We start from the raw sequence: 24418 nt of genomic DNA, 5'->3' as shown, positions 1-24418 counted from the left end.
TCTGACTTTAACACCGATATAATACTCTTGTACCGCATGCTCTGAAAATGTTTACATTCTGTTTTATTTGAACGAAATATATAAGAAATATCGCTGCATTTAATTAGATCTATCATTTTTGCCACATTGACTTACTTTCAAACCTTTATTATTATTATTATTATTATTATTATTATTATTATTATTATTATAAGCATTATTTTCGTAAATATTTATTGATGTAATTTTCAAAACAATTATTTCGTAGTTCCTAGTTTTGTTTGTTTTTTAAATTTCGTTTATGACCTTGATTTGTCAGCAAATTTTCCACAAAAATCCCAACAGTTGATAAACTTTAATTAGCCTGGGTTTCCGAAACGCATCAATTTACCAATTCGGCTAGTTAGACTCAGTGAGTATGATATATACACGTTGAAGCTTTCGCAAATGTCCTATTAAATACAAACTGCCCGTAAAGTACTTTGACCCTAAACGAAACATTTCAGAAATGCTCGAAGTATCAGTCTATATTTGCTCGTAACATGCCATCCGCTCTTGGGCCTCCAGCCTTGCGCATTGGACTATTTGACAGAAACCTGTCCAAATGTGGCGAATTAGCATGCAGTGGCACTAATTTCTCTGGATTAGCGGAACCTGTAGCAGCACCCTGTCTGTTTGGCGGAAGGACCTCATCCTCTGTGTGGCTGTGCTCCAGCTGCTGCGCCAAACTCAGGGGTCAAAAAAAGAGAAAAGAATTGAAAAGAAAAACCCTACACTGTCCTCTGATGGACAGATATCAAACACTATTGCTTTATTATTCACAACACATTATTTTTTCTCTATTTATTCCTCAGTTTTCTAGTAATGGGTTATTTACGTTACCTCCCCAGTGTAATAATATCAACTTGCTTTATATCAGGTAAAGGTTAGTCGAAAATAAACATAAACTATGCCTCAATTATCGAAATAATATATAGGTCTACATCATTTATATAATATATATAGGTACAAATGATATATAATTATATTGAGTATAATAATAATAATAATAATAATAATAATAATAATAATAATAAACGGGTTGGTTATTATTATTATTATTATTATTATTATTATTATTATTATTATTATTATTAGTTAATGCGACCTCTACTTCCATGCCTCTATGGAAGGTGGAGAATAATAATCTACATCAATAGAAAACGAATTTACGAACAATATTCAATTTAAATGTATTTATTTTTACAAAACAACTCAGTGGCAGTGTACAAATTTGCACAGAACAGTTTCAGTGCACTCCTAGGCGTTTGCACGAAACCTCTCGTCGCAGTGTTGTGAGAAAGATGTACAAGATTTCACCACTGAAAACATCCATTACATTGCATAACTGATGGGCAACTATAATCATTAAGGCAAGGAATTCCCATGACATGAGTTCGCTATACATGACACAAACCTTTCAATCAAAACATTTTACATGCTTCAATAAACAAAAAATTGCGAATAAATTTGAATAAATTTGTAAGGTGATTGTTTCGAGCCTGTGCGCAATATCTCCAACATCATATCATGAACTGACTGTACATTATAAAAAAGATACAAACAGAAGAAATATCGAACAAACTGTTGCATAATTAACTTACATTAACAAGCTGGAAAGTTTCCATTGTCCATTAATTGAATGTCATTAATTTATTAAACACAACGCTTGTTACTTTCTGTGCGCACTATTTCGACAGGCCTGTAGAAAACTCTAAAGAGGTGTGAACTTGTTATAGCTACAACACCTGCTATAAATTAGATTGTCCACGTCCCAAATTGTCACGGTCAAACACAAAAACAAAAATTAAGACCATAATTAAGACCATAAATAAGACCTTAATAAGCTTTGTCAACTTGTTACTTTTAAGGGATATATATATATATATATTTCTGTATATATTTTATATAAGTTCTTTACTTCTTAGTTCTTTGAAGATATGGAATAGGCTATACGCCAACTAATCAATCCAGACATTCAATCGTTCACACATTTCACGTGTCAAACAGGAAACAAACAACGGACACTGAAAATGGCATCTTTTTTCCTTGTAGCATTAAGATCAGTAAAATTAACTGCGGAATGTAAATAAATAGATGTACATACATAAACGAAATTGTCAGCAGTATCCCACTTGTCAACTGATATTACTAAAAGACGTACCGATGATCTGGATGCTTTGACATCAGGCTATTTAACTGGAGAAATGCAGGGCCTGGTGACGTTATCATTGGTTTTGTCTTGAAAAAGGCCGTGTGTTGCATAGATGCCTTTGCATTTATTGCTCTTGTTTGTTTTTTTATTCCAAACTTGCAAAATTAAGAGCCTTGCTTTGTATTTGATGTTTTGCTTGCATGGGACGTTTTTTTCTAACTTACTGCTGTAAATTTTCATGAACATAATGAAAAGTGGAGAAATATTGCAGGATACTCAAGTGGGAAAAAAACACAGTAGGCCTACATAGAGACTCGTTATAATGATCATATCCAACGTGTCCGATTTTTATCAGCATCATGATATTGTTTCTGTTTTTTGTTGATTTTTTTTTAAATGATGATATTAAATTAAACTAAACAAGAACATCATTTATGGTTCTGTTTTTCAAGGACATTCCACGCCAAAATGTCCGCCCTAAGCAAGTCACTCCATCAAGTTAACTCGAATACATAAAACATCAGTTGGCCTACAACCAAAAAGCTCCTAATGGAGCGCGACGTAAATAATACATGTTGTGGGCTTAAGTTCGTTGTTTTCAGTAATTACCCCGAAAAGGGAAGGGAAGGAAAAGGGAAGGGAGGACAACTTTGCCTTTCCCGCTCTAATTATGAAAAGTGGCATTTAGTTCGTCTTGTGCAGGGTAGAACTGGCCGCGCAGGTGGAGGTCATAAGGGAAGTGCAGGTCGGAGGAGGCGCGCGCTACCGCGCTCTGGCTAAGGGAAGAGCGGCCGGGCACAGCGCAGTAGCGCATGCCGTAATGGCAGCTCTTCCCATAGTCACCCGGCTCCTCGTGTTTGAGCGAGAAAATCCCGTTGAAGTTCAGCGGCGGGCTAAGCGGTCCGTCAAACTGCGGGCTCGCGCACTCAGGAGACGCCGACTCGTAGAATGATTCGTAGGCGCCACAGTAGCCGTACGGCCTGAAGGGTTTAACACCGTCCGCTGCGCCACTACCGCCACTTCCGCCGTGCCCGGTAGTTGCCAGGTCGTCGTGGTAGGCCGGATACACGGCGTCGTACGGCGATCTGGCTGAGAAGGACGCCTCGGCGCCGTGATCGGCGATGAAGCTGCGGGCATTGAGCTGCAAGCATCCTGCCACTAGGTTGGTAGTGGGCTGGGAAAGGCCCTTGCACAACGTCTGTACGAAGCTTAAGAGGTCAGGCCTCTTACCAGTGCTGAGGATCTCCGATAGGGCCCAGATGTAGTTCTTGGCTAGACGCAGTGTCTCGATCTTGGACAGTTTCTGCGTTTTTGAGTAGCACGGTACCACTTTGCGCAAGCTGTCCAGTGCGTTGTTGAGGCCGTGCATGCGGTTCCTCTCTCGCGCGTTGGCCTCCAGGCGCCGCATCTTCACGCGGTCGAACCGCTGTTTGGTCAGCTTCTTTTTGCGTGGGCCTCGTCGTCGTGGCGCGTCGTGCTCATCTGGGCCCTCGTCCCGCTCGTCCTCGTCCTTCTCCGACTCGTCGTCGTCCATCACCTTAAGGTCCGTGTGCGAGAGCGGTTCTTCTTTTTTGAAGGGGTCGTGTTTGACTTTCGCTTCACCCACGCAGTCCCGCGGAAAGTTTGCCACGAACTGAGTGTCCATCATCACCGGCTCTTCAAACGGTAAAGTCAGCATTGTAGTCCTGCTAGAGATGGTGAAGAAATAACAGCTATACTGAATGGCCATGAAAGGCGTTCATTGCACGACAATTTATCCGTAGTCTAAAAAAATCTAAAAAACATTATCAAGCTCCTGCGCACGGTAAAGTGTGTCTGATTTTTTTTGTTTTTTTCTTTTCTGTAAAAGCTCACCTAAACCAGTGACGAATATAAGATCAGCATAGGTATACTTCTATATAACCGAGAAATACACAGATCAACTATTCATATAAAATATACAACTATCTAAAAGATATGGCAGTTTAAAAAAAAATTTGGTAAAAATCCTGTATGCAGAGCTGTCCACACAGACCAATGTCAAAGCATCCGTCTTGTCTATTTGGCATCTTCTTGCAAAACGTTTGGTCAATGATCTCCAGAATGCGCGAGTTTGAATGGCACAAGAAACATGACAAAACACACGCGCGCACAGTAGCACGCTGAAATCGCGTTCACTTTTAGCCTACCTGGATCTTCTGGGTCAACAGGCGATGTCCATTTTTCTCAGTGTTAAGAACTTCTCCTGCCTGCTGCAGGCGTGCCCGGCCAAACGCAATTCTCTCACCTCTCCGCCGCTCTTAGAGAAATGACACCGATGCCAACTGCCAGAGCTGGTACCCATGCCATCTGCTGCTGACGTCACGTGGCAGTGGCCGTCACGTGATTTGGTCCCTGGAGACATTATTTCTCCCTGATCATCTGGCATGCCTGTAGCTGGGTAGCACTGGTAAAACCAGAATAAAAACGACAACAGAGAAATACCTCACACCATCAAAATCAGATGTGTTTAATAAAAAATATCTGCATTTAAAAACTGTTGTAAAGTAACAGGGAAATTCATCTTCCATATTGGGCCAAATGCATAGTACACATAATACCAAAACAGTGAAATATTAATTATTTTTTGTTGAATGATTAGAAAACCAGAAAACCATGATGTGTTTTAAATGCAGTAAAATGGAAACTGTTATTTTGTTGTTGTTAAAAAAAAAGCCTCATGACAGCAAGTGCTGGATGATTGATAGCTGTTGTCTGCTGGGTCAATCCCATCAAGGGCATTTGCCAACTGGCTGAGCCTGTGCTGATTCTCACCATCAAGGCCATCCAGAGTTGACTTTCAGCTGAATGTCATTATGAAGACAAGCTGATTAGAGAAATAGAAAAATCAGTGGGAAAAAACACTTGGAGGATGTGCATAGCAGAGAGAACTGTACAATTTTATAGTCCTTTGATTTTAAATTTAGTGAAAAATGAATCTGTGTCCACTGGTTCTGCCTTGCACGTGGTGCAGAGAATAATTGTTTTGTCCTTGCTGTTCCAAGCATTTGGTGGAAAAGGTCTGAATCTCATCCAGACCCCCTGAGTCCTGCTAAGCAAAATCTGTAGTCCGTATTCCCTGTCCCCCCTCTCTCTTTCTCTCTTTCTCTCTCTCTCTCTCTCTCTCTCTCTCTCTCTCTCTCTCTCTCTCTCTCTCTCTCTCTCAAACACACACACACACACACACACACAAATATACTAATAGTGAAAGAGAGACAGATTTTGGTCTGATGGCCTTGGTGACTTGTGCATCTGGCCATTCCTTGTAGCAGTAATTGGCCTGCGCTGTGACTCTTTCCATGCTGAGACATGACACCCATACATTCCATTATCAGTGAAAGCTCCTGTAGACACACACACACGCACGCACGCACACATACACACACACATACACACACACACACACACAACTCATTTATTATTCGCATCAGAGACAGAGTTTATGAAAATGCCCCAGGTGCTACCTTGCACAGATTTGAAAGGCGGTCAGAAATGCCAAACCATGAATACATGGCAAACAAAAACATACACATAATTATTGTTTGTGATTACTCTGTTGTTTAACCTGATGTTACAATACTATGTCAACAATGACTAAAAAGAATCATTTATTAGACATAGTACTCTGTATTGTGCAATTGTTGTCATTGAGGTTATGGTGAAGTTTGATATGCTGTGCCTGTTTGTTGCAGTGAGGCACAAACATAAGTATTAATGTGTGAGTCAGTTAGACCAAGTGAACTTGGGCCAACTTATTCAAACTTCTTAAATTCTGATCTTATTAATTAGCTATTCATATCAAATCTTACTGTTCAGTAACTATTATGCGTTATTCAACAACTTTTAATAAATACAAAGAGACTAAAAAAATTATAGTTATGGCAGTGAGAAATTTAAGCACTTTAAGGGGTTTAAGGGGTTAGACTGCATTTAGTAGCGCCATAACAGTTTAAACTTGCCTTATGTGTCTCTTTACATTATTGGGTTTTTGTGGTCTCACACAGCACAGATGCACAGACAGAAAGACAAAGACACACACACACACACATACACACAAACACACACACACACACACACACACACACAAAACAACAACTACAACAACAATAACAACAACATAAATCGTTGCCCTCCACCCTCTCATGCCTCAGCTGGTGACGGGCTTTCTGGTCCAGTACACACACCAACATCTGATGAGTCAAACTTCCTATTTCAGACTAATCACTTGACTGCACTAATTGCAAATGCAAATATGCAAATTCATATTAATTAATTACTCTGTTAATTAGTTCTCTGGTCTTTTTGGGCAATAAATCATGGTGCAGGAGAAAGGAGAGACTGCAGACCCGGCCCATTTCACATAAAAAATTTAGCAAGCACACTTAGAAATAGACTCTGCCTGCTGCCAAAAAAAGAATAGAGAAACGCTCCCTAAAAGCGATGCGTAGTTGACGCCTGCTCCCCAGCATCACAGGCCTCAGACCCAGCAGACAAAATGAGGAGAAATGGGGCTTTCACAGGGAGAGCACATGTATCAGACACGGTGTCTGCCAGTGATTTAATTAACACATTATCAACTTTTAAAGACAGAGGGATACCAGGCCCAGGATGCAAATGAAGGTAGTGATGTTCACACATCAAGTGGCATGCACACACACACACACACACACACATATACACACACACACATGCAAAGCAGACGCTCATTGAGATCAGCTCTGCTAAAGATGGCCTTTTGAGAATCTCAGCTGCCTGCTTAGCCATGACACCAACTGGATAGTGAAGGGACCTACTCCAGAGGAAGGCTTTTATCTGCATGTGGGATGTGTACTGTATTATATTCCGCTTGCTTTCTGAAAACATATTTGGATTTTTAATCAGCGAGTATATCAATATTTGCTATATTTCTAGCATTGGAGGGAAAAGGCCTGTATTAGAGATTTTTACTAGTTTATGCATTTCCAAATCATCAACCAGCATAATGTTGTTCCAGTGATAAAATATGATAAAATAAAATCAAATGTGTCAACATAGACAGGTACAAAGGTGTAAGAGGTGTCACTGTGTCAATGGCAAATGAATAATGTATGTATTTAAAAATGCATAATGTTAATATCTCAGAGGTGCAGGAGGAATACCAGCAGTGGAAACTGTTGCTTTAAAATATCATTTTCCAAAGGAATATGTCCTCTCATTGAACCAGCTAGGGATTCTTTGAAATCAGAGATAAATCATTCCTCTTGTAAATGTAATCCACTGTTTTCATCATTCTAGTTATTAACAAAATCTGAGGCATAATTATAAGGTAATAATGTATAATTCTATTATATTAAATGATTTGAAGTTGGCTTCCTTGACACCAGGGAATATGGTGATCTGAAAGACCAAAAGTCACAACAAATTAATAATTAGATTTAGTTAGTTTCAGTTTTAGTAAGATCTATTAACCAATATATTGCAGAGAATAAATTATAAAAATAGCAAAAAGGAAGATATGTAAGCCTGTGCCGCTTGAGACTTGTCATAATGTACAAAGGGTACTGTTGGCCTGATCTGAAGGCTGTTTAATCCAGCAGTGTTTTGTGACAAAAGCATTTGAATATGAATTTTGTCCATTTGAATTATGAACATGACACATTCATGTATTTAGTTAATAAACATTTAGCCTATTTTTTTTTTTTAATCTGAACTTGCTAGGAGTAGGATCCCCCCCCCCCCCCAAAAAAAAAAACCCCGTAAAAATTCAAAATTATTACGGAATATTTATATGGGAAATTATAGGATAAGGTTATGAAATGTAAATAAATAAATAAATACATAAGTAAATAAGTAAATAAATAAATAATCAGAACCTTAAATACAAATCTCAAATATTCAACTTAAAGAAATATATATTTGGCCAAAGGTGATTCACAGGGAAAACTGGACATTTTGTGAGTGACTCATTTAGTTTGTCAGGTTTGTGGCCAAGCTGCATGGAGTAGCTAAATGGAGTCCAAATGGACGATATGAACTCTAATGATGTCAGTGCATCTAAAGTTTTTTTATGTTCCTGTACTGTAATTAATATATAAGCAGCTAACTCTTACCTGTTAGCATAGCCTAACTAGCTAGGCCATTAGCTCAATAGCTATGTTGAGCTTGCCCTACATACTAATAATTAAAACTAGCCTGTTTGGGTAGAAAATTGTTTGGTGAATCTAAAAGATATTTCTTTTCTCAGGGAATCCTGGTTGGTTCACATTTGAACAAATTTATATAAACTGTGTTTTTTTTTTACTTGATTTGTAAGGTTATGAGTTTATTTTATTTTATTATTAATGGTATTTGCAATTCAAACTATAACCAGTAATTTATAGTGATATGCTTGTAAAGGTAAATATTACTGATGGCTGGTTCAGAACTAAGAAAAAAACATTGGCAAATATAGAATTGCATTAACCTACTAATTTAATAGTAATGTTTTATAAGACGATAACACAGGAGAGACATGCAAGATTGTATTTGTGTGGGCGTGAGGGAGCAAGGAAGTGTTACATGGTGCCAGGAATGTTGATTTGAGTGTTGCTGATATCAGGAGTGTGCCAGATCTGTCCATCAGGAATCGCTTTGTTCCCGGCCTTTGGCTGCTGGCAGTCCTGCAGGAGTGTTTATAAGAGCACAGTGTATCTCCTGTACTGCTGTCAGGTGACTGCATGTGGTCACATGTTGCTCTGAATAGGAAGGTCAATTTGATGCCTGTATATCCTATACATACATTTAATGATTGCTTCAAAATTTGGAGCTCTGAATTACTCAGATACATTTGATGACCAGAGGAGATAATGACAAAGGAAACATAAACATGTAAAAGGTTGTGACTGCTAAAATTGCAAGAGAAAGTTTTATTATTATTATTATTATTATTATTATTATTATTGTTGTTGTTGTTGTTGTTGTTGTTAATTATTTTATTTATTTATTTTAAAATTGGTTTATATTGTATCATTATGACATTTGTAAGGTAGCAACTCTGATGTCCTAGATGCTTTTGTTCTGTTTTAGTAATGTGAGAATATTATGACTTGGTGTGGCCCCAGCTGGTTCTTTGAATGTCATTTCATCATTTGCCATCAGACGCTTTCCCAAGCTTATCTAATTGTCTAAACTGGAATGGCACCCCATTGCACAGAGAGACACACAACAAATATTACATTGGAAGCAATCCTATTTTACCCTTTCACTGTGACTTATTATACACTCCTAAATCGAAAGAGAGGACGAGAGAAACGCTTGAGGCATGACTTTTAACATGTGAGAGCATCATTTTTGGACACCTCTCTACCCACTGTCTTACTCCTTACTTGACTCTTACATCCTTACTTTAGTGACAGCTGTCCTCTTTCGATGGAGGTATTATATTAAGCCTTTGGCAGCTAATAGTCTTGCTGTCTAATTGTGTTTGCTAATGATCCATGTGGAAATGGAGTAGTTTTGAGAAAGAAAGGGGATCAAATGCAAATGATACAGCTCACTCAAACACAAATTCAAACACAAATCTGTGTACGTGCTTTCATATGAATAAAGTTCTGTAGATATTTCTATTGTTTATATATTGATTCCTGTTTTCTATTTTTATTGTTATTTTATGTTTCATGCACAATTGATCAAGCACACACACACACACACACACACACACACACGGTTTTATTCCCATTTGTTCTATTTAGCGTTGCTCATACATTGTTCCACTTGTGTACCAAACCATCTGGCTGTAGTAATCTCTTCCTTGATGTAACTAATTTAACCTCTGCTGGTACCACTGCTTGGAGATTTGTGCTAGAGAGGTATTGGAACGCATGGCCACTGCTGGACCCTCAGGAACAGGCCTAAATGTCCTTGGTTTCAGCAGGCAGCTGTCCCCACTTAAGCTCTAATTTCATCTCCACTCTCCTTCCCTCTGTGGGTCCTGTGAATTCAGTGGAAAACAAGGCTCTGGCAATGTAGCTCCCAGCCTGCCCACTGATGGCTCGGTTAATCTACTCATCTATAGCACACTCTGGTAAAATCATTAGGTACAGCATATGTAAGAACAAAGATCTTAGACAGCTATTTACAGGGTACCTGTAGAAACAGTGATCATAATGGTTATTTAAGGCAGCTGAGATTCTCAGTGGTAGAAACAGATTCATTTTTATGCCTTGTGTGTGATTATTCCCATTGTGTGTATAGTACCTACAGTATATAGTACAAAAAAAGTTACATAATAGTCACATTGCCATTGCAGTGTATTTGTTATTGCCTCTACTGAAATGTTGGCCTGCTTGTCTTCGCAGCCAATCTGATGGCCCCATCTGGTCAGCCTGGTTGGGGTCTGGATTAGTCATGGTCTGGACCCTGTGACCACCCAACAGCCTCGCCAGGCTCTGTGCGTGCCACCCACAGACAGGCTGTAGCCAGTCCTGTCCAAAACCAGCGAGAACACAACAGTGCGCTCAAAACTGCCACCACCTTCTTGTTGCACAGATCCTTGACAATTGGCCACAAATGGGCTTCAATCCCACACATAGTCACACATGATATGGACTCAAGATGTAAAATAGACATATCAAATTGAATAAATTCACTACAAGAATACATAGGGTGCTTGTAAAAAAAAAGAAAAAGAAAAAGAAAGAAAATGTAACCCACATATATAGAAAGATGTGTGTGTGTGTCTTATAAATTGGACAGTGAATTAATTAAATGAACAGAAAATGTCAAAGATAAAGAGAAACATGTTTAAATCCCATAGGTGCAGGGCCTTTTTTGCTCTACACAGTAAGGCTCTCTCTCCCTAAGCTTAATGCCTTTAGACAAAGCTTGGTGTGGAAGCTGGAGTAACCGTAACAGATGTTGAATGATTAAATTAGCAGTTGCTGGCTGTTCAAATATTCATGTCGCGTCAAGAATGTGTACCATTATAAACAAATTCCAGCCAATGCTGCTTAATTATTCTGTGCTTTTGTTTTCTTCACATATGGTTTGGAGGGAGAGGGTACTTTGTGTTAGATGCTAGTGTAATATATTTTATGTGTGAAAACTGATTTATGAACAGATCTTACACCTGGCCTTAGATTACAATACACTGACAGTGAATTTTTGTTTTATATCTGAATGTAAGATTTTTGTTTACAATACTAGGTCCACTAACCTGCAACTTAAAAAATGTGTTGAAATTCTGTAGTCAAGCTTAAAATGTGTGTCTATCTGGGGTCGAAGTGTCCTAAAACCAAAAAGGTTGGACTGTGGTTGGATGGAGTGGCCGATATATCCTGTTCTCAGGGGTCACCGCTAAAATTCCTAGCTGCGATCTGGTCCAAATTCCACAGTCAAACTTTCAGACAAGAAAAGGTACTAAACTGTTTTCTTCATTGCTGCTGGAGTGGTAGCATAAAGTGGAGATATTTTGTATTTTCAGTACATATTGTTTTACCTAAGAAGGTGCTATAGTGTACTGTTTAATGCATCATACCCTTAATTTTTTAAAGGATATTTAATGGTATTACAAGGTACAACTTAAATTGGTCTGTTAAATATCAACCTATCAATATATATATATATATATATATATATATATATATTACAAAAAAAAGATATTTTAAAGACAGGATGATATTTAATATTTAATAATTAAATTTTTAGAAATTTTCTACTGAGTATACTGTATATACCAGGACTTTCAAAGCTCCATAAATTTCCAAGTGGTCTTTTATTGCCATCTGCTGTCACAAACCTGCACAACAAGGAGCATCATATTTCCGTATATATATATTTTTTTTTACCTCATTCTGGTCAGGAAAAAGGTAATTACATTGCATAGCATTTTTACACACTAAGCATGAATTATGGTAAAACGATAATATTTCTGAATCACAAATCCTATCTGATGCTCCTTTGGTTTCTCTTTTGCCTGGAAGTTTCTATTGTGCCTGGAATGAGCGGGCGCGCGCTCTACGAGTGACGTCTTTGACTAAGTTATTTGAATAAAGTTCTGACCTGTGGGCACGAGACCAAATTAGACAACCTGAAGCCGGAAGTCAAATAACCGTAAAATAAAGCTATAGGCTTTAACGGAGACCCGACAGGCGAAATATATGGATACGAGTTAAGGTGAGTTAACTATGTGCTGGAATTTATTTGACCAGATTGAGCATGTTGTCTGCTTGACTTGTTAAACTTTCACAAGTCTATAATTGTGGTTCGGAATAGTCAAGGTAGAAGGACAAGGACACCTTTAGGAATAAGGACAAGGAGAATGAGCGCGTCGGCTTTTTAGTCGTTGGAAATATTTACAAATATTTACAAGGAATCTCTATTTAAGGTACATCAATGTGATCCTCGATATTGCTAAGTGAATTGTGATAAAGACTGAATGGAAGCTGTGGAAGCTTTAAAGCAATGTCTTTAATCCGGCGTTTAAAACTACTGCATCAACCTACAGCGACTTTATGACCTACTAGTACAGTGACCGACACGATGCTAATATAATACAGCAAAATGTTATTATAATTACTTCTTTTTATATATTTTCTTTGCTTATTATTGTTACTGATCTGTTTATTTTCTTTATGTGTTGCTACTTTACATGACATACATGACATGATGTTTGGGATTTTATAATATGTGGTGTTATTCATGATGGTATTTTATAATATATGCTTATCTGTAATTACTGCTCTAACACCGTAATTTTGATCGGGATCACTAGAGTATCTATCTATCTATCTATCTATCTATCTATCTATCTATCTATCTATCTACCTATCTACCTATCTATCTATATACCTATCTATCTATCTACCTATCTATCTATCGTCTGTCTGCCAGTCTATCTATCTATCTATCTATCTATCTATCTGTCTGTCTGTCTGTCTGTCTGTCTGTCTGTCTGTCTGTCTATCTATCTATCTATCTGTTGACACTGACATTGATATTTAGATGATCGTTTAGGATAATGACTTGTAATGTGATTTACATCATTTTCATAATCATCAATCGTTTCAGGAAGCCCTTGTACTTTATGGATGGACATTGGCATCCTGGAAGGTATCACTCCCATAAGGATAGCAATATTTAATCACGGGATAAAAACATCAGTCAGAAATACTTTATTGCTATACAGTGACTCTTCCCTTTTTCCTTGAGTATCCTATATACTGCACATTTAGTGTTTCCTTGTGCTGAAACACATACTTCAAACCAGGAAGGGCTGAAACTCAGCTGGTTAGTTAAATTAGGTGTGTTTGGAGCAGGAGGAGCTTTAGGACTCGAGGCAATCTCTCAGAGCCCTCTTCTCATGTTCTCAGAGCCCTTCTCAGTTTAAGGAAAATATAAAATTCTAATTATGAAAATCATGGTTACTGCTGTACTCTGAGTAGAAATCTCTGTAGCGCAAGGGAAAAATGTATGGAAGATTAAAATATATATTTTTTTGTTCTGGTCAGTGTTTTCTGCAGAAAAATCTCCAGCTAGGCTGCGCAGTCCTGATTAACAGTGCAGCAGGAAACTATAACCATACCTGGATGATTTCTGAATAACTCAGGTCTGACTCAGTCACTGTTCAGCCATCATTTCAGGGTTGGTTGCAAGTTGTTGGCTGGATTACAAACTGTATCTGTCGATGATGAGGTTTTTGACCTGTGATGAGATGGATTTTGTGACTACAGAAATGGAAGCTGATCATGTGGGTGATAAAAGAGCAAGGCTACTGGCGTCAAGAACGAGATGGAGTGAAATTGGTGACGTAACTACTACTCAGCCACTCACCAGGGCCATTACAGGTAGGCTGAGCCCTTAGGAATAATGGTGGCTTGACAGACTTATACTCTGGCCTATGACTGTGGTGTAAAAAGCATTATGCTTTCATTTGTGAATGATTGGCATGGTCATGTACAATTTAGCCGTCTCAGAGCTAATCCAAGTGTCCTTACATAAAACCGACATAGTTATTCTAATAATTGTCTGTACTGTATAATAAATGTAAACTCAGAGAGCATTGAGTATTAATATTTAATCATTTCTTGTTATCAACAGAAGTGTATAATAGGGACAGCATTAATCAGTGGAATATTCACATTACTGAGTAAGTATTGATTCATTCAACTATTTCGATTGACCCCAGCTACTTAAATCTTTTCACATGTAGCATGATTTTCATGACATTTTAAATGATTCATAATGTATCAGGGCTGTGTGAGTCTAAACTGCATTTGAGTAAGATACACCATAGCTGAATACAGTATATTAAAATCTTTTATCATTTTGACTTCTACTTTTAGCAAAGATGTTGAACAAAAGGGTGTCCAGGAATATGCAGGTAAGACAGATTTTGGAAATGTTTCAAAAGCAATTGACTCCTCAAGCATCTCTTGTCAGTGTTTAAAGTGTTGTTTTGGAATGGGAATATATATAGTATGTTAATGGAATGGTATGTTTAATTGAAAATGAATGTTGTGATATTGAAATGCTGTAATATTTAGGTATCTTGATTTAGGTATCTTAAAATGACATTACAAATGGCGTGTTCGCATTTTCCCTTGGGAACTAATTCTAGCCATTTTAAGACGCCACTTATTGGGCAGTGGCTCTGTATGCCTGATCCAGTCAAACAACATGCAAAGTAGTCCTGGGCTGGAACATCTCTCGACTGGAAAGTTTTCATTGCATTTCAATCTGTTGAGGCTTACTGCCACCAAACACGAGGTTTGGGATCTGTTACTCTGAAATATGCAATCAATAGATGTGTAGTAATGATGTAGTGCTTGGTCATGTGAGAGATAAGAAAACAGTATGCAGCTGAAGAGGTAAGCTCATTGATTTTAAACCTGTTGCAATTGAGCAGCTAAGCTAAACTGGGGTTGTACTTAACGTGCTGGCTTGGTGATTCCCTGACTGTTAGTTTACACTGTAATTCATTTTGTATATGCTGTAAAATTAACAAAGTCACTTTGTTTATAGCACAGAATCTGGACAAGACTGGCATGTCTGAAGATGACTTAGCACTGTTATCAAAAGGTAAACCCATTGCTCTATTTTGAATTCTTCAGGCTTTGAGGACAAGTTAAAATGAACGTACTGGGCTAAAATAGAACGTTTGGTTTTAAACATACCATTGATTTATCTGTAAGGTACTCTGAGTCTCATTATTTTAGCTTTCAAGCTTTGACACACACAGAGCAAACCTCATTCCAATGCTGGCTTATTTAGATTATAGAGTGAAATGTATTGGCACAACACTGGGGCATGTGGAATATAGAGGATAGGTTCAGGGATACAGCATTAAGCCTCTCTCTCTGCCCTGACTGGATGTTTAACTGTACCGAGGAACTCTGTTAGTTTGGCAAGAACTAGCACACTGTTCTTGTCCAAACACCATCATGGTGTGAGACACACCAGTACACTGCTGTCTGTCACCTCTGTCTGAGTCAAGCATTTGGCTCTGTGTGTCTATGCAAGTAAAGAATCACCATGGCTGCTTTAGGTGCTCCTTATAAAATGGCACAAGGAAGGGACATAATAAGGTAAGAAAGGCGCAAGATGAAATTAACGGACTGCAGAAATTGAGGAGATTTGATTCTGTTTTCCTTTATCGTGGACAACGTCAGCAAGCCTTTCTCACAGGGCTAGAACAGCTACAACTCGTACCTGCTCTGAAACCACAAATATGCCAACACCACAGCGATTTTGTAACAGCTAACACAAAAAGCTATTGGCATCACTTTGAGATGGTGTTGCTGCTTAGCCATTTAAAGTGTTGTTTGTGCTATTTAAGTGTTATTTATTGCAGTAGTTGCTGTGAATTATTCAGTAACTCAAAAAAAGAGAAATAGAACAGGAATGCAGTTTTGTGATTGAGGAACAGGAATTGTAATTGGTTAAAATGTTGTGTTTTTGTGGAGCTATGTTGCTCAGATTAAATAGCACAATTTTTTTATACTCAGTAACTAGAAATCATGGACTGGATTTCAATGCTACGTACTGTAGCTGTTTCATATTCCGTGTGTATTTATCTGTTCAGATATGTCTCCGATTTGTTAGTGCTGCATTTCCACAAACAGAAATGCATGCTGTGAACCTTCGTGCATCTTTCTGGGTTCTTTGTCTGCTGTCAAGCACATCATTATTAATGGATCTGGACCAGTGGTTTTAAAATGGCAGCCAAGAAGATCATATGTCTTAGAAAGGGAAAGAAAACTCTGAAAGGAACAGATTGCCAATGCTCCACAGAATCAAACACAGCTAATGCTTGGCAGAAGAAGAGGCGACATAATAGGATAGGCCCGCATTAAAGATGCTCTTATGAGAAGACACCGAGGTTCACTTTGTCCTTGACATAATGCCAAAAGGAGCAAGCTGAAGGAAAGATCTTGATGGTGCAATGTGAAAGTACAGCCAAATGAAAGCACCAAGGAGAGCAATTATTACCTAATATAGCTACTGTACTGCCATAATGTAAATGATACCAAACAGAGACTGGGCTTCATTGTTTGTTTTATTGTAGTTGTGGATGACATTCTCTTTTTTTGCCTGTTTCCAAAACAGCATCTTTATATGGTAAAACGACAGTGCAAGGATTTCTTAGGTAAGATCTTCTTTCATCTGTTTTTCCGTTTTAACAAAATATAAGTAGAAATGTGATTAATGAACAGAAAAGCTATTATTTAAATAATATAGAAATTTAAATAATATGCATTTTACAGTTTCATTTCTTCTTAATGTATTATTTATTATGACACAGTGTATATGTCTTTTACTCTGAGTGTCTGTGCTGTTTGTCAGCCCATGTGTATATGCGTATGTGTATATATGTGAGAGTATGTGTATGTTGTGTGTATGTGGGAGAGAGGCTCAGAGGAGTATTTGTTTATGGTTATCTATCAGCTTCTAATAGCAAGTCATTGTTTATAAAAAAAAAACAACATTCATTATATTCGGATTTAGCCCAGTCATCACACAAATATTGATGTTTCATTTGAATTTGTTTCTCAAGTAGTGAGTATGCTAAGAACTGTACTGTAGTGTTTTTCCTGCTGTAACACCTGAGTGAATGGGGTTTAACGGGTGTGGCAGTTCAGGGAAAGCACTAAAATTAGTACTACAGGATTGGTCTTAAGCAGTATCGGGAGTCCCTGCTGTTGTGATGTCCCAGGATGTGACACGTGAGAAAGAAGGGATGTGCCTGAAGGGCATGTGATGTTTGTGACGTTGGTATGAAATGGGACAGTGCCTCATATTTCCCATGCAAATGTTCAGACTGTGTTGGTTTGCATGAGGTTTGCTGGGAAAGATATGCAATGTGGGAAACAGGGTGGGATTGGAAACAGGATTTAAGGTTCTAATGTGTAGTGTCTTCAGGTGAGCACTGAGCACTGAAGGGCTGAATTTTCTAATGTGCTATAATGTCTGTTCACACATCAGTTCATATCCTGAAAGACCTCCTCTGACCTCTGCCTGGAACAGCTTAACATCAGGAATTTCAAGTAATTCTGGACCACCAAGGTACCTTACGTTCATTCACTTAGTCATGTTTTTTAATTGTGGATTATTTTTGATTTGAGACTCTCAGTAATGTGACTTTTCTAGTACCATGGATGTCCTGACCCTGTGGCAGGATGATCCAGAGGAGTTGCTGTTGGATCTGGGCTTTGGTGCTGAGGAGCCTGACATCACAGTTAAGATCCCAGCCCGTTTTATCAACCATCAGTCCCAGGCCCGTGGCATCAACCTTAAAGTCTTCTTGGAGGCTCAGCAGAACCGCGTAGATATAGAGAATCCAGATGTCAGAAGTGAGCAAAACTTAATCTTATTAGAGATTAGCTCATTTTACAAATGTTCATAAAAGCCTGTTGTTGTAAAACAGCACTTTTCAGCAGAGTGAAATGTCTATTTTTTCTGGATGACTGTAGTGTGGTGAAGGCTTGATAACTGGTGCCTGTTTGAATGTTACTTAAAATTGTCTCTTCCTATGTGCAGATCGGTTCAGGCAGATAGAGGTGCTACAGCAGGTCACTACAGCCTTCAATTCCTTGGTCGGAGGTGCCAATCCAGGTGCACAGAAACCTGTGGAACTTTCTGAAGAAGCCAGGGTGAGGAGGAAACGGGTTGGCATGCTTTTCCGAAATGCCTCCAAGAAGTCGCTTAGCCAACTGGCCAAATACCGAGACGAGGAGGCACTCTCCCCTTCATTGGCAGGCCAACCATCCAGCCCAGGGCTGCCTGGAGATCTTCCTCTTGACAAACGAATCCCGCTGAAACGTGGCAGCCTTAGTCCTCTGGTAGAGGAGCAGACATTAATCCCAGAAGGAGATGAGTCCACCGAGTCCACTTGCCCCTCTCAGGTTAATAGCAGCAGTCCAAGGGGAGGTAAAGAACTGAAAAATGTTACATCAGTCATCGCCTCTGCAAAAGGGGGTACAGGAGTGCCAGCGGAGTCTTTTGAACTAGAAGAGGTAATGCCAAGTCTTTCTTTTTCTTTTTTTTTTAATTGTATGGTTCTACTTTGCTCCTGTTTTGGGACTCCCCTCTAGCATCAATCATTAAACCCTGCAGCAAAATGTTTTCCTCTTGTGCAGTATTTCCTAATCCTGGTTCTCCATGAACTACATTTTATCAAGTCACCTGACTCAGCTTTTGAGCTAATTAACATGCCCTTGATGAAGTTCAAACATCCACCAAAAACACTCAAATTAGCCCATTAACAGGATTGCTGTGGTAAAGTGCCAGATTGTAACACATCATTAAGAAAAGTATGTGAGGGTCATAAGATATTTATCTGACTAGAGGGCTAGAATTATCCTAATTAGTTCTATTTGTTTTCTGTCTTCAGATTCAGAGCTTTGATGAGGGAAGCATAGGAGGAACCTGCGCTGGCACTGCTGATCAGCTAGGTTTGTGTGCTGACTTTTTTTGCTTTTAATAGTTTAATAGTTGCTTTTAATCCATTGGTGATGTAAAATCTGCTTTGTGTGTTTATACAGAAACACTAATAACTTATGTTTATTTATATTTAATGCTCTTATATGGTGTTAAAAGAGGTCTACAGTTTAAAATGGAGTAAGCGATCAACAATAATGGATGTTATTGTGATTTGTGTAGGTAACGAGCGGGCATGTCTTTCTCGAGTGAGGACAAATAGCTGTCAGTCTGACAGTAGTGGATTTTTGGAGGAACCTTTCGTTCCGGCTTACCCCAACCCTGGGCCTGAGCTCATGAAGGTAAGACTGACTACTACAAATTCCTTTGCAGCTATGGAAATAATGTGTTCCAGGAATAAGATATTTTTGCACAGTTTTTTTGGACTAATCTGTTCTATATGTTAATATGTGTGATGCAGGTGCTGAATGCCATGTCAGGGGATAGTACGGAAAGCCCACAGAAGAGTATGGACCTGCTGGAGACAGTCCATTCTCCACATACCCAGGATTCTGATAAGTTGCTTGAACAGACCAAATCCTCATCAACAGACTCAAGTATTGATCGAGCAAAGGGACCAGCACATAATGGGATGATAATAAGTACAGGTTACACTACAAAGAGCCACTTACTGGACACTGATAGACCAGATTGTTTGGTAAATAAAGAAGTTGTTCAGAAGGACATCGTTAGTGACTGTGTGGGAGAAAGTACGAAATTAAAGAAAGACACACCGGGTCTACTTGACTACAGTGCCAATACTGTACAAAATACCACATTACAAAAGGATTCACCAGCTCTACATGACTACGGTGCCAGTTTTGGAGAAAGTGATAAATTTCAAAATAACTTATTAAATCCATCTGACGATGTGGTTGTGGACAGTGATTCACAAAAGAAAATATGGAAATCAGATGTTTCTTTATATAAAACGGATTCTTCTTCCACTGACCCAAAAGCAGGTATAGAAAACAATGTCCCATCCTTCACAAGAGGATACTATGGACGTTCTGTCTCAGTGCAAATGTGCTCCAGCTTGGCCTCCCAGAGTTCTCTAAGAGGCCTCATCAGCCACAATTCATCAGCAGGGCACAGTCCCACCAGTGATGTTCACCTTAGAAGAGAGAGCAGGGAACAGTTGGACTCAGATGTGGCTAATATCTCAGACAATGCCCGAAGCACAAAAACTCCGACAACAATGGAACACACTTTATCCAACCAATGGCACTCTCAGGAGAGCTTCAAGGGACCATATTCACTCGACAAAGGCCGGTCTTATGAGGATGACCCACGGTGGGAGGCAGTGCTTTGGTCAGGAGTTCAGAAATGTGTCTCCTGTAGGCACAAACAGCGATGCTGCTGCCAGAATAAGAACAGAGAGAAACAGTACTCTGGCAGTCCAGAGCAACTAAACCCAACCTCCAGCCTGCCTGTGAGTGACTCATAACTCAATGATAGATGAAAGGCAAAATGGATGTGTGACATTTTTCCAGATCTGATAGATAGATAGATAGATAGATAGATAGATAGATAGATAGGTGGGTAGACAGATAGATAGATAGATAGATAGATAGATAGATAGATAGATAGATAGATAGATAGATAGATAGATAGATAGATAGCCTTTACCATGGTGTTAAAATAAGCAAATTGTATGCTATTTTATAGATCCAGTGTAAACTACACAGTTCATTTTTTCTAAAGAGAAGTGTTGATTAAAAGGGTTAAGGGCTGGCTTTCATAAATGGAGAAGATTTTCATTTGAATAGCTTATTTGCATGTGTGATGCAAGGGAGTGGAGATTGCTGACCACTTCACCAATAAACACACTCAAACACATTCGTTGCTAGCACACAAAGAGCAGAGGCTTCAAGTGGCTGAAACATTGTTCTGCTTTATCTTTCTTTCTACAGTATTCCATGGAGGAATTGATGAGCATGATGAGATGTATGTGGAAGTTCCGGAAGATGTTGACAGAGATCGAGGAAAGGCTGGAGGAGGAACAGGAGACTGTAAATAGTTCTTTCTCAGATGAACACAGGTTGGTCTTTATGCTTTCCGCATTACAGTAATTATCAATCGTCTAACAGCCTTTTGTACTACTGACATTATATACAAGCATATGGAATTAAAAGGGTGAGACAACATGTATTATTTAAATATTTTCTTTTTATATTAGATTATAACTTCTTACCATTTGTTTTATTGCTTTGTTTCTTAATGTGAAATGCAACTAATAACAATATAATCAACTAATTTTGACGCCTGTGTTTAATTAGAAAATTACAAAAGATTTTCTCTTATACTAGTCCTAGCATAGAAGGCAAAAATAATTATTCTGCAATGAGTAGAATATGTTTTAGTCCTCGCTACTCAGTTTATTAATTGGTTGTTTGTTCTACACACTGCCACCTATTGTATACAGAGACTCAATATGTATATTTATATGCCTCAGCCACTAGACAAGGGAGACATTATACATAACACATTCTCGTTAATCATGTCTCAACAACAGCTAGTTGAATGTTTATAAGATTTATATGGGATTATCACTGTAATCAGGCAATGAACTTATCGGAATTAACCAATACAGTGTCAAGGTCACAGCAAGGTCAAAAAAGTCACTGGCCACTTTCCTGTTTCTCACACAAAGGATTTTACCAGTATATTGATGTTCAGGAATTCGTGGCCCATTTTGGGCAGTGGAGTGTTATTTAGATTGTTAATTTAGGTGTTTTGACTTAATGTTTTTCTCTAACACAGGGCAGAGGTGCAGGACATTCTGAAGCTGAGAACAGCTGTCAAGCAGGAATCTGAAATGTTGGAACAACAGCTCAGTGAGCTGGTTCAGGCTTATGATGACAACATGAAAATGGTATCCCACTCCTTTTCATTAATCCATCTTATTCCAAGCTTTAGATAATGACATATGGATATAAAATGGATGTAACCAGTATTGGTACCAAGACTAAAAGTCTAGATTAGTAGCAGATCTCACTGAGGTTTTCCATTTTTTTTTTAATATTGTTGTTGAATGACATGACACACATCCTGCATGTGATCATAACGTATGCTGTCTTTCGTGCCTGTGGTGTCTCTGGCTTTTCGCTCAGTACTGGGTATCAGCTGATATTTTGAGCTCTGTTAACAACACTGTATGAACTGGAAAAGTGTGGTAATACCCATCACATTTCAATTAGCCTCTGTGGGTGAATTCTTGATTTTTCACATTGTAGCTTAGTATTCTAACCTGTTCAAGATCCAACAAGTCTGGAGTGTAGAGCCTAGAGATTTTGAACTTAAAGGTGCCTGGTCATAAGATCAGAGGTTTAACTGTGAATATATCACTACCCTAATTTATACAACTAACTTCAAATGCATTATATTATAGAAATTTTATTATTGTATTTGTTTGTACAATGTTCTGTAGAAGATGAGCAGACTTTTGGATGAACAGTCCCACCTGTGCACTCAGCTGAGGTTTACACCCCAACCGGGACAAAGCTCCAAAAAAAGCGTGGGCATTCAATGTACCTTGCTGACAGACAGCCCCAAGTCATGTCTCTCTACACAACTCACAGACGACACGAGGCTAATTCACAAGGCAGACAAGTTGGACTTTGTAGGATTTATCAAAAGCGTACGTATTTACTTGCTTTCCAAATCTCTAATATTATGAATATTATTTTATATACTGAGGTTTCATTGCTCTGTTTCTTCTCAGTTAAAGGATGGATCCATCAACAATGATTCACTGGAATGAGAAGTAAGTATCAGTAAAATAATGCTTTGCTACTTTGTGTTTAGTAAAAATATTTGTGATTTGTTTGGATTTTAATGAAATTATTTTAATAATTTCTGATTTGTCAATTTAAAGGTTAAGGAAAATATTAAAGTGTTTTTGAGTTAACATGCTATAAAAATGTTTTTTTTTTTTCTTTTCAGTTCTCCAACATCAAGAGTGACGAGGATAAATGAATCTTGGTGTAGTATTTTGATGTGTTATTATAATTATATTTTTCCACTGTAAAATATTTTATAAGCTCAATTATTTTTGTAGTCAAATTCTATGAAAATATTATGTATGTCTTGAATGCAAGACCAATAAAATCAGTCAATGTAAGAAATTTACAGACATCTATGGTGTTGTGGTATTGTTCCTATGATCATTTATTCATTTACATTTTTATCTAAAGAGACTTAAAAATAAGGAGTTACAAGCAAACTGATATATGAAGCAGAGACCAATTGTCACAAATCCGAAAAATACCGGTAGCACCACAGCATCTCCATGTGTGCTCGATTTGTGTTCCACCCTGTTCTGGGTTTGTTTACTTTGCCAAGTATCTTTGTTTTGATTCCTGTTCTGTCTCCGCCCCGTCATGTCATTTCCTGTTTCCTCTCGTGTGTCCTTATTGAACTCACCTGTTTTTAGTTTTGTCTTTGATTTATGTTACTTATCTTACTTAAAGCCCTTGTGTTTGTTATAGTCAAAGTGTACATACAGTGCGTTTTTGTCCATGATATCACCTAGCCTTCTGTGTATAGCATTTTGATGCATGTATTACCCGTTCCCTGTTCCCATTATGTCTAGTAGCAACCTAGCCAGAGTTTTGTTTTGCCAAGCTTAGTGTGCCGAGCCTGTTCTGTTCCTGATCTGCTTCTTTCTTCTTTGTTTTTGTTAATAAAGAACAACCTCCTGCACTGTCCTCACAGCTTGTATCTGCTCTTGTGCCCCAAAATAACAATACAAGTAGCACTAGCATACAAGATTTTTAGGGTGCAAGAGAAGCAAAGTGCATAAGAGTAGAGGTGTAAGCCTCTTTATATTATTTTTTATACATTTTGACACTTTTTTTATTCTTTATTTTTTAAATATTTATATTAAGATTTATATTTTACTATTAATGTATATTATATTCTAAAATATTTTGGTGGTTTAAGTGAAAATATTTTTAGTATGTATATTTTGAAAACACCAATAAAAAAATAATTAAAAAAAATAAATCCAGTGATTATTGCTTGTTTGCTTTGCAGGTAGTAAAATAAGGGTAATTTGGTGTGTGTCAACATACAGTATTCCAAAACTTCTCATTTATCATAAGATGATGTCCAAAGCCCCTTCAATCCTGTGCAGACACACACTTCACTGAAGTGCTGAAGTGGAGAAAATACGGTTCATAGACATCAAAGCTCTCATTCTGTTTCATACGCCAAAAGCACTGGTGCCACTTAGTGAATCACCAACAATACACAGACACTTAGTATATTTATCTTCTCTAAGCTATTATTATT

The 24418-nt window shown here is 38.1% G+C and overlaps 2 protein-coding genes across 6 annotated transcripts; one reads left to right on the top strand and one right to left on the bottom strand.

Moving 5' to 3' along the window:
• Positions 1–1199: 1199 nt before the first annotated feature.
• neurod6a (neuronal differentiation 6a) lies at positions 1200–6333 on the bottom strand. Its single transcript, XM_058379647.1, has 2 exons — positions 4342–6333; positions 1200–3861 (listed from the first exon to the last, which is right to left on the bottom strand). Exon 2 carries the CDS (start codon positions 3849–3851, stop codon positions 2838–2840), a length of 1014 nt encoding a protein of 337 aa, XP_058235630.1. The 5' UTR covers positions 3852–3861; positions 4342–6333; the 3' UTR covers positions 1200–2837.
• A 5849-nt stretch (positions 6334–12182) lies between these two features.
• Positions 12183–24002, top strand: itprid1 (ITPR interacting domain containing 1). Of its 5 annotated transcripts, none has more exons than XM_058402482.1 (18): positions 12183–12322; positions 13657–13754; positions 13879–13992; positions 14246–14294; positions 14491–14528; positions 15170–15226; positions 16754–16793; positions 17630–17710; positions 17795–17997; positions 18185–18660; positions 19038–19098; positions 19307–19425; positions 19545–20555; positions 21037–21164; positions 21887–21998; positions 22554–22763; positions 22848–22889; positions 23069–24002. In XM_058402482.1, the coding sequence occupies exons 3-17, from the start codon at positions 13881–13883 to the stop codon at positions 22884–22886; spliced, it is 2736 nt and encodes a 911-aa protein (XP_058258465.1). In that variant the 5' UTR covers positions 12183–12322; positions 13657–13754; positions 13879–13880; the 3' UTR covers positions 22887–22889; positions 23069–24002. The 5 variants fall into 5 exon arrangements, with proteins under 5 accessions (XP_058258465.1, XP_058258448.1, XP_058258456.1 ...); XM_058402465.1 differs by having other exon boundaries at positions 13657–13789; XM_058402473.1 differs by lacking the exon at positions 13657–13754 and having other exon boundaries at positions 12201–12322.
• Positions 24003–24418: the final 416 nt, after the last annotated feature.

The sequence above is a fragment of the Hemibagrus wyckioides genome, linkage group LG01 (assembly GCF_019097595.1).
Source record: "Hemibagrus wyckioides isolate EC202008001 linkage group LG01, SWU_Hwy_1.0, whole genome shotgun sequence".
NCBI classification, from domain to species: Eukaryota; Metazoa; Chordata; class Actinopteri; order Siluriformes; family Bagridae; genus Hemibagrus; species Hemibagrus wyckioides.
The sequence above is the reverse complement of the archived record's forward strand: the minus strand, read 5'-3'. Positions and strand labels throughout refer to the sequence as shown.

Bases quoted from the DNA above. Each gene is read 5' to 3' on its own strand.
- itprid1 (XM_058402482.1), top strand. From the start codon at position 13,881: ATGGAAGCTGATCATGTGGGTGATAAAAGAGCAAGGCTACTGGCGTCA. The intron at 19,426-19,544 runs GTAAGACTGACT...TGTGTGATGCAG, and splicing joins CTGGGCCTGAGCTCATGAAG to GTGCTGAATGCCATGTCAGG. The intron at 21,999-22,553 runs GTATCCCACTCC...AATGTTCTGTAG, and splicing joins ATGATGACAACATGAAAATG to AAGATGAGCAGACTTTTGGA.
- neurod6a (XM_058379647.1), bottom strand. From the start codon at position 3,851: ATGCTGACTTTACCGTTTGAAGAGCCGGTGATGATGGACACTCAGTTC.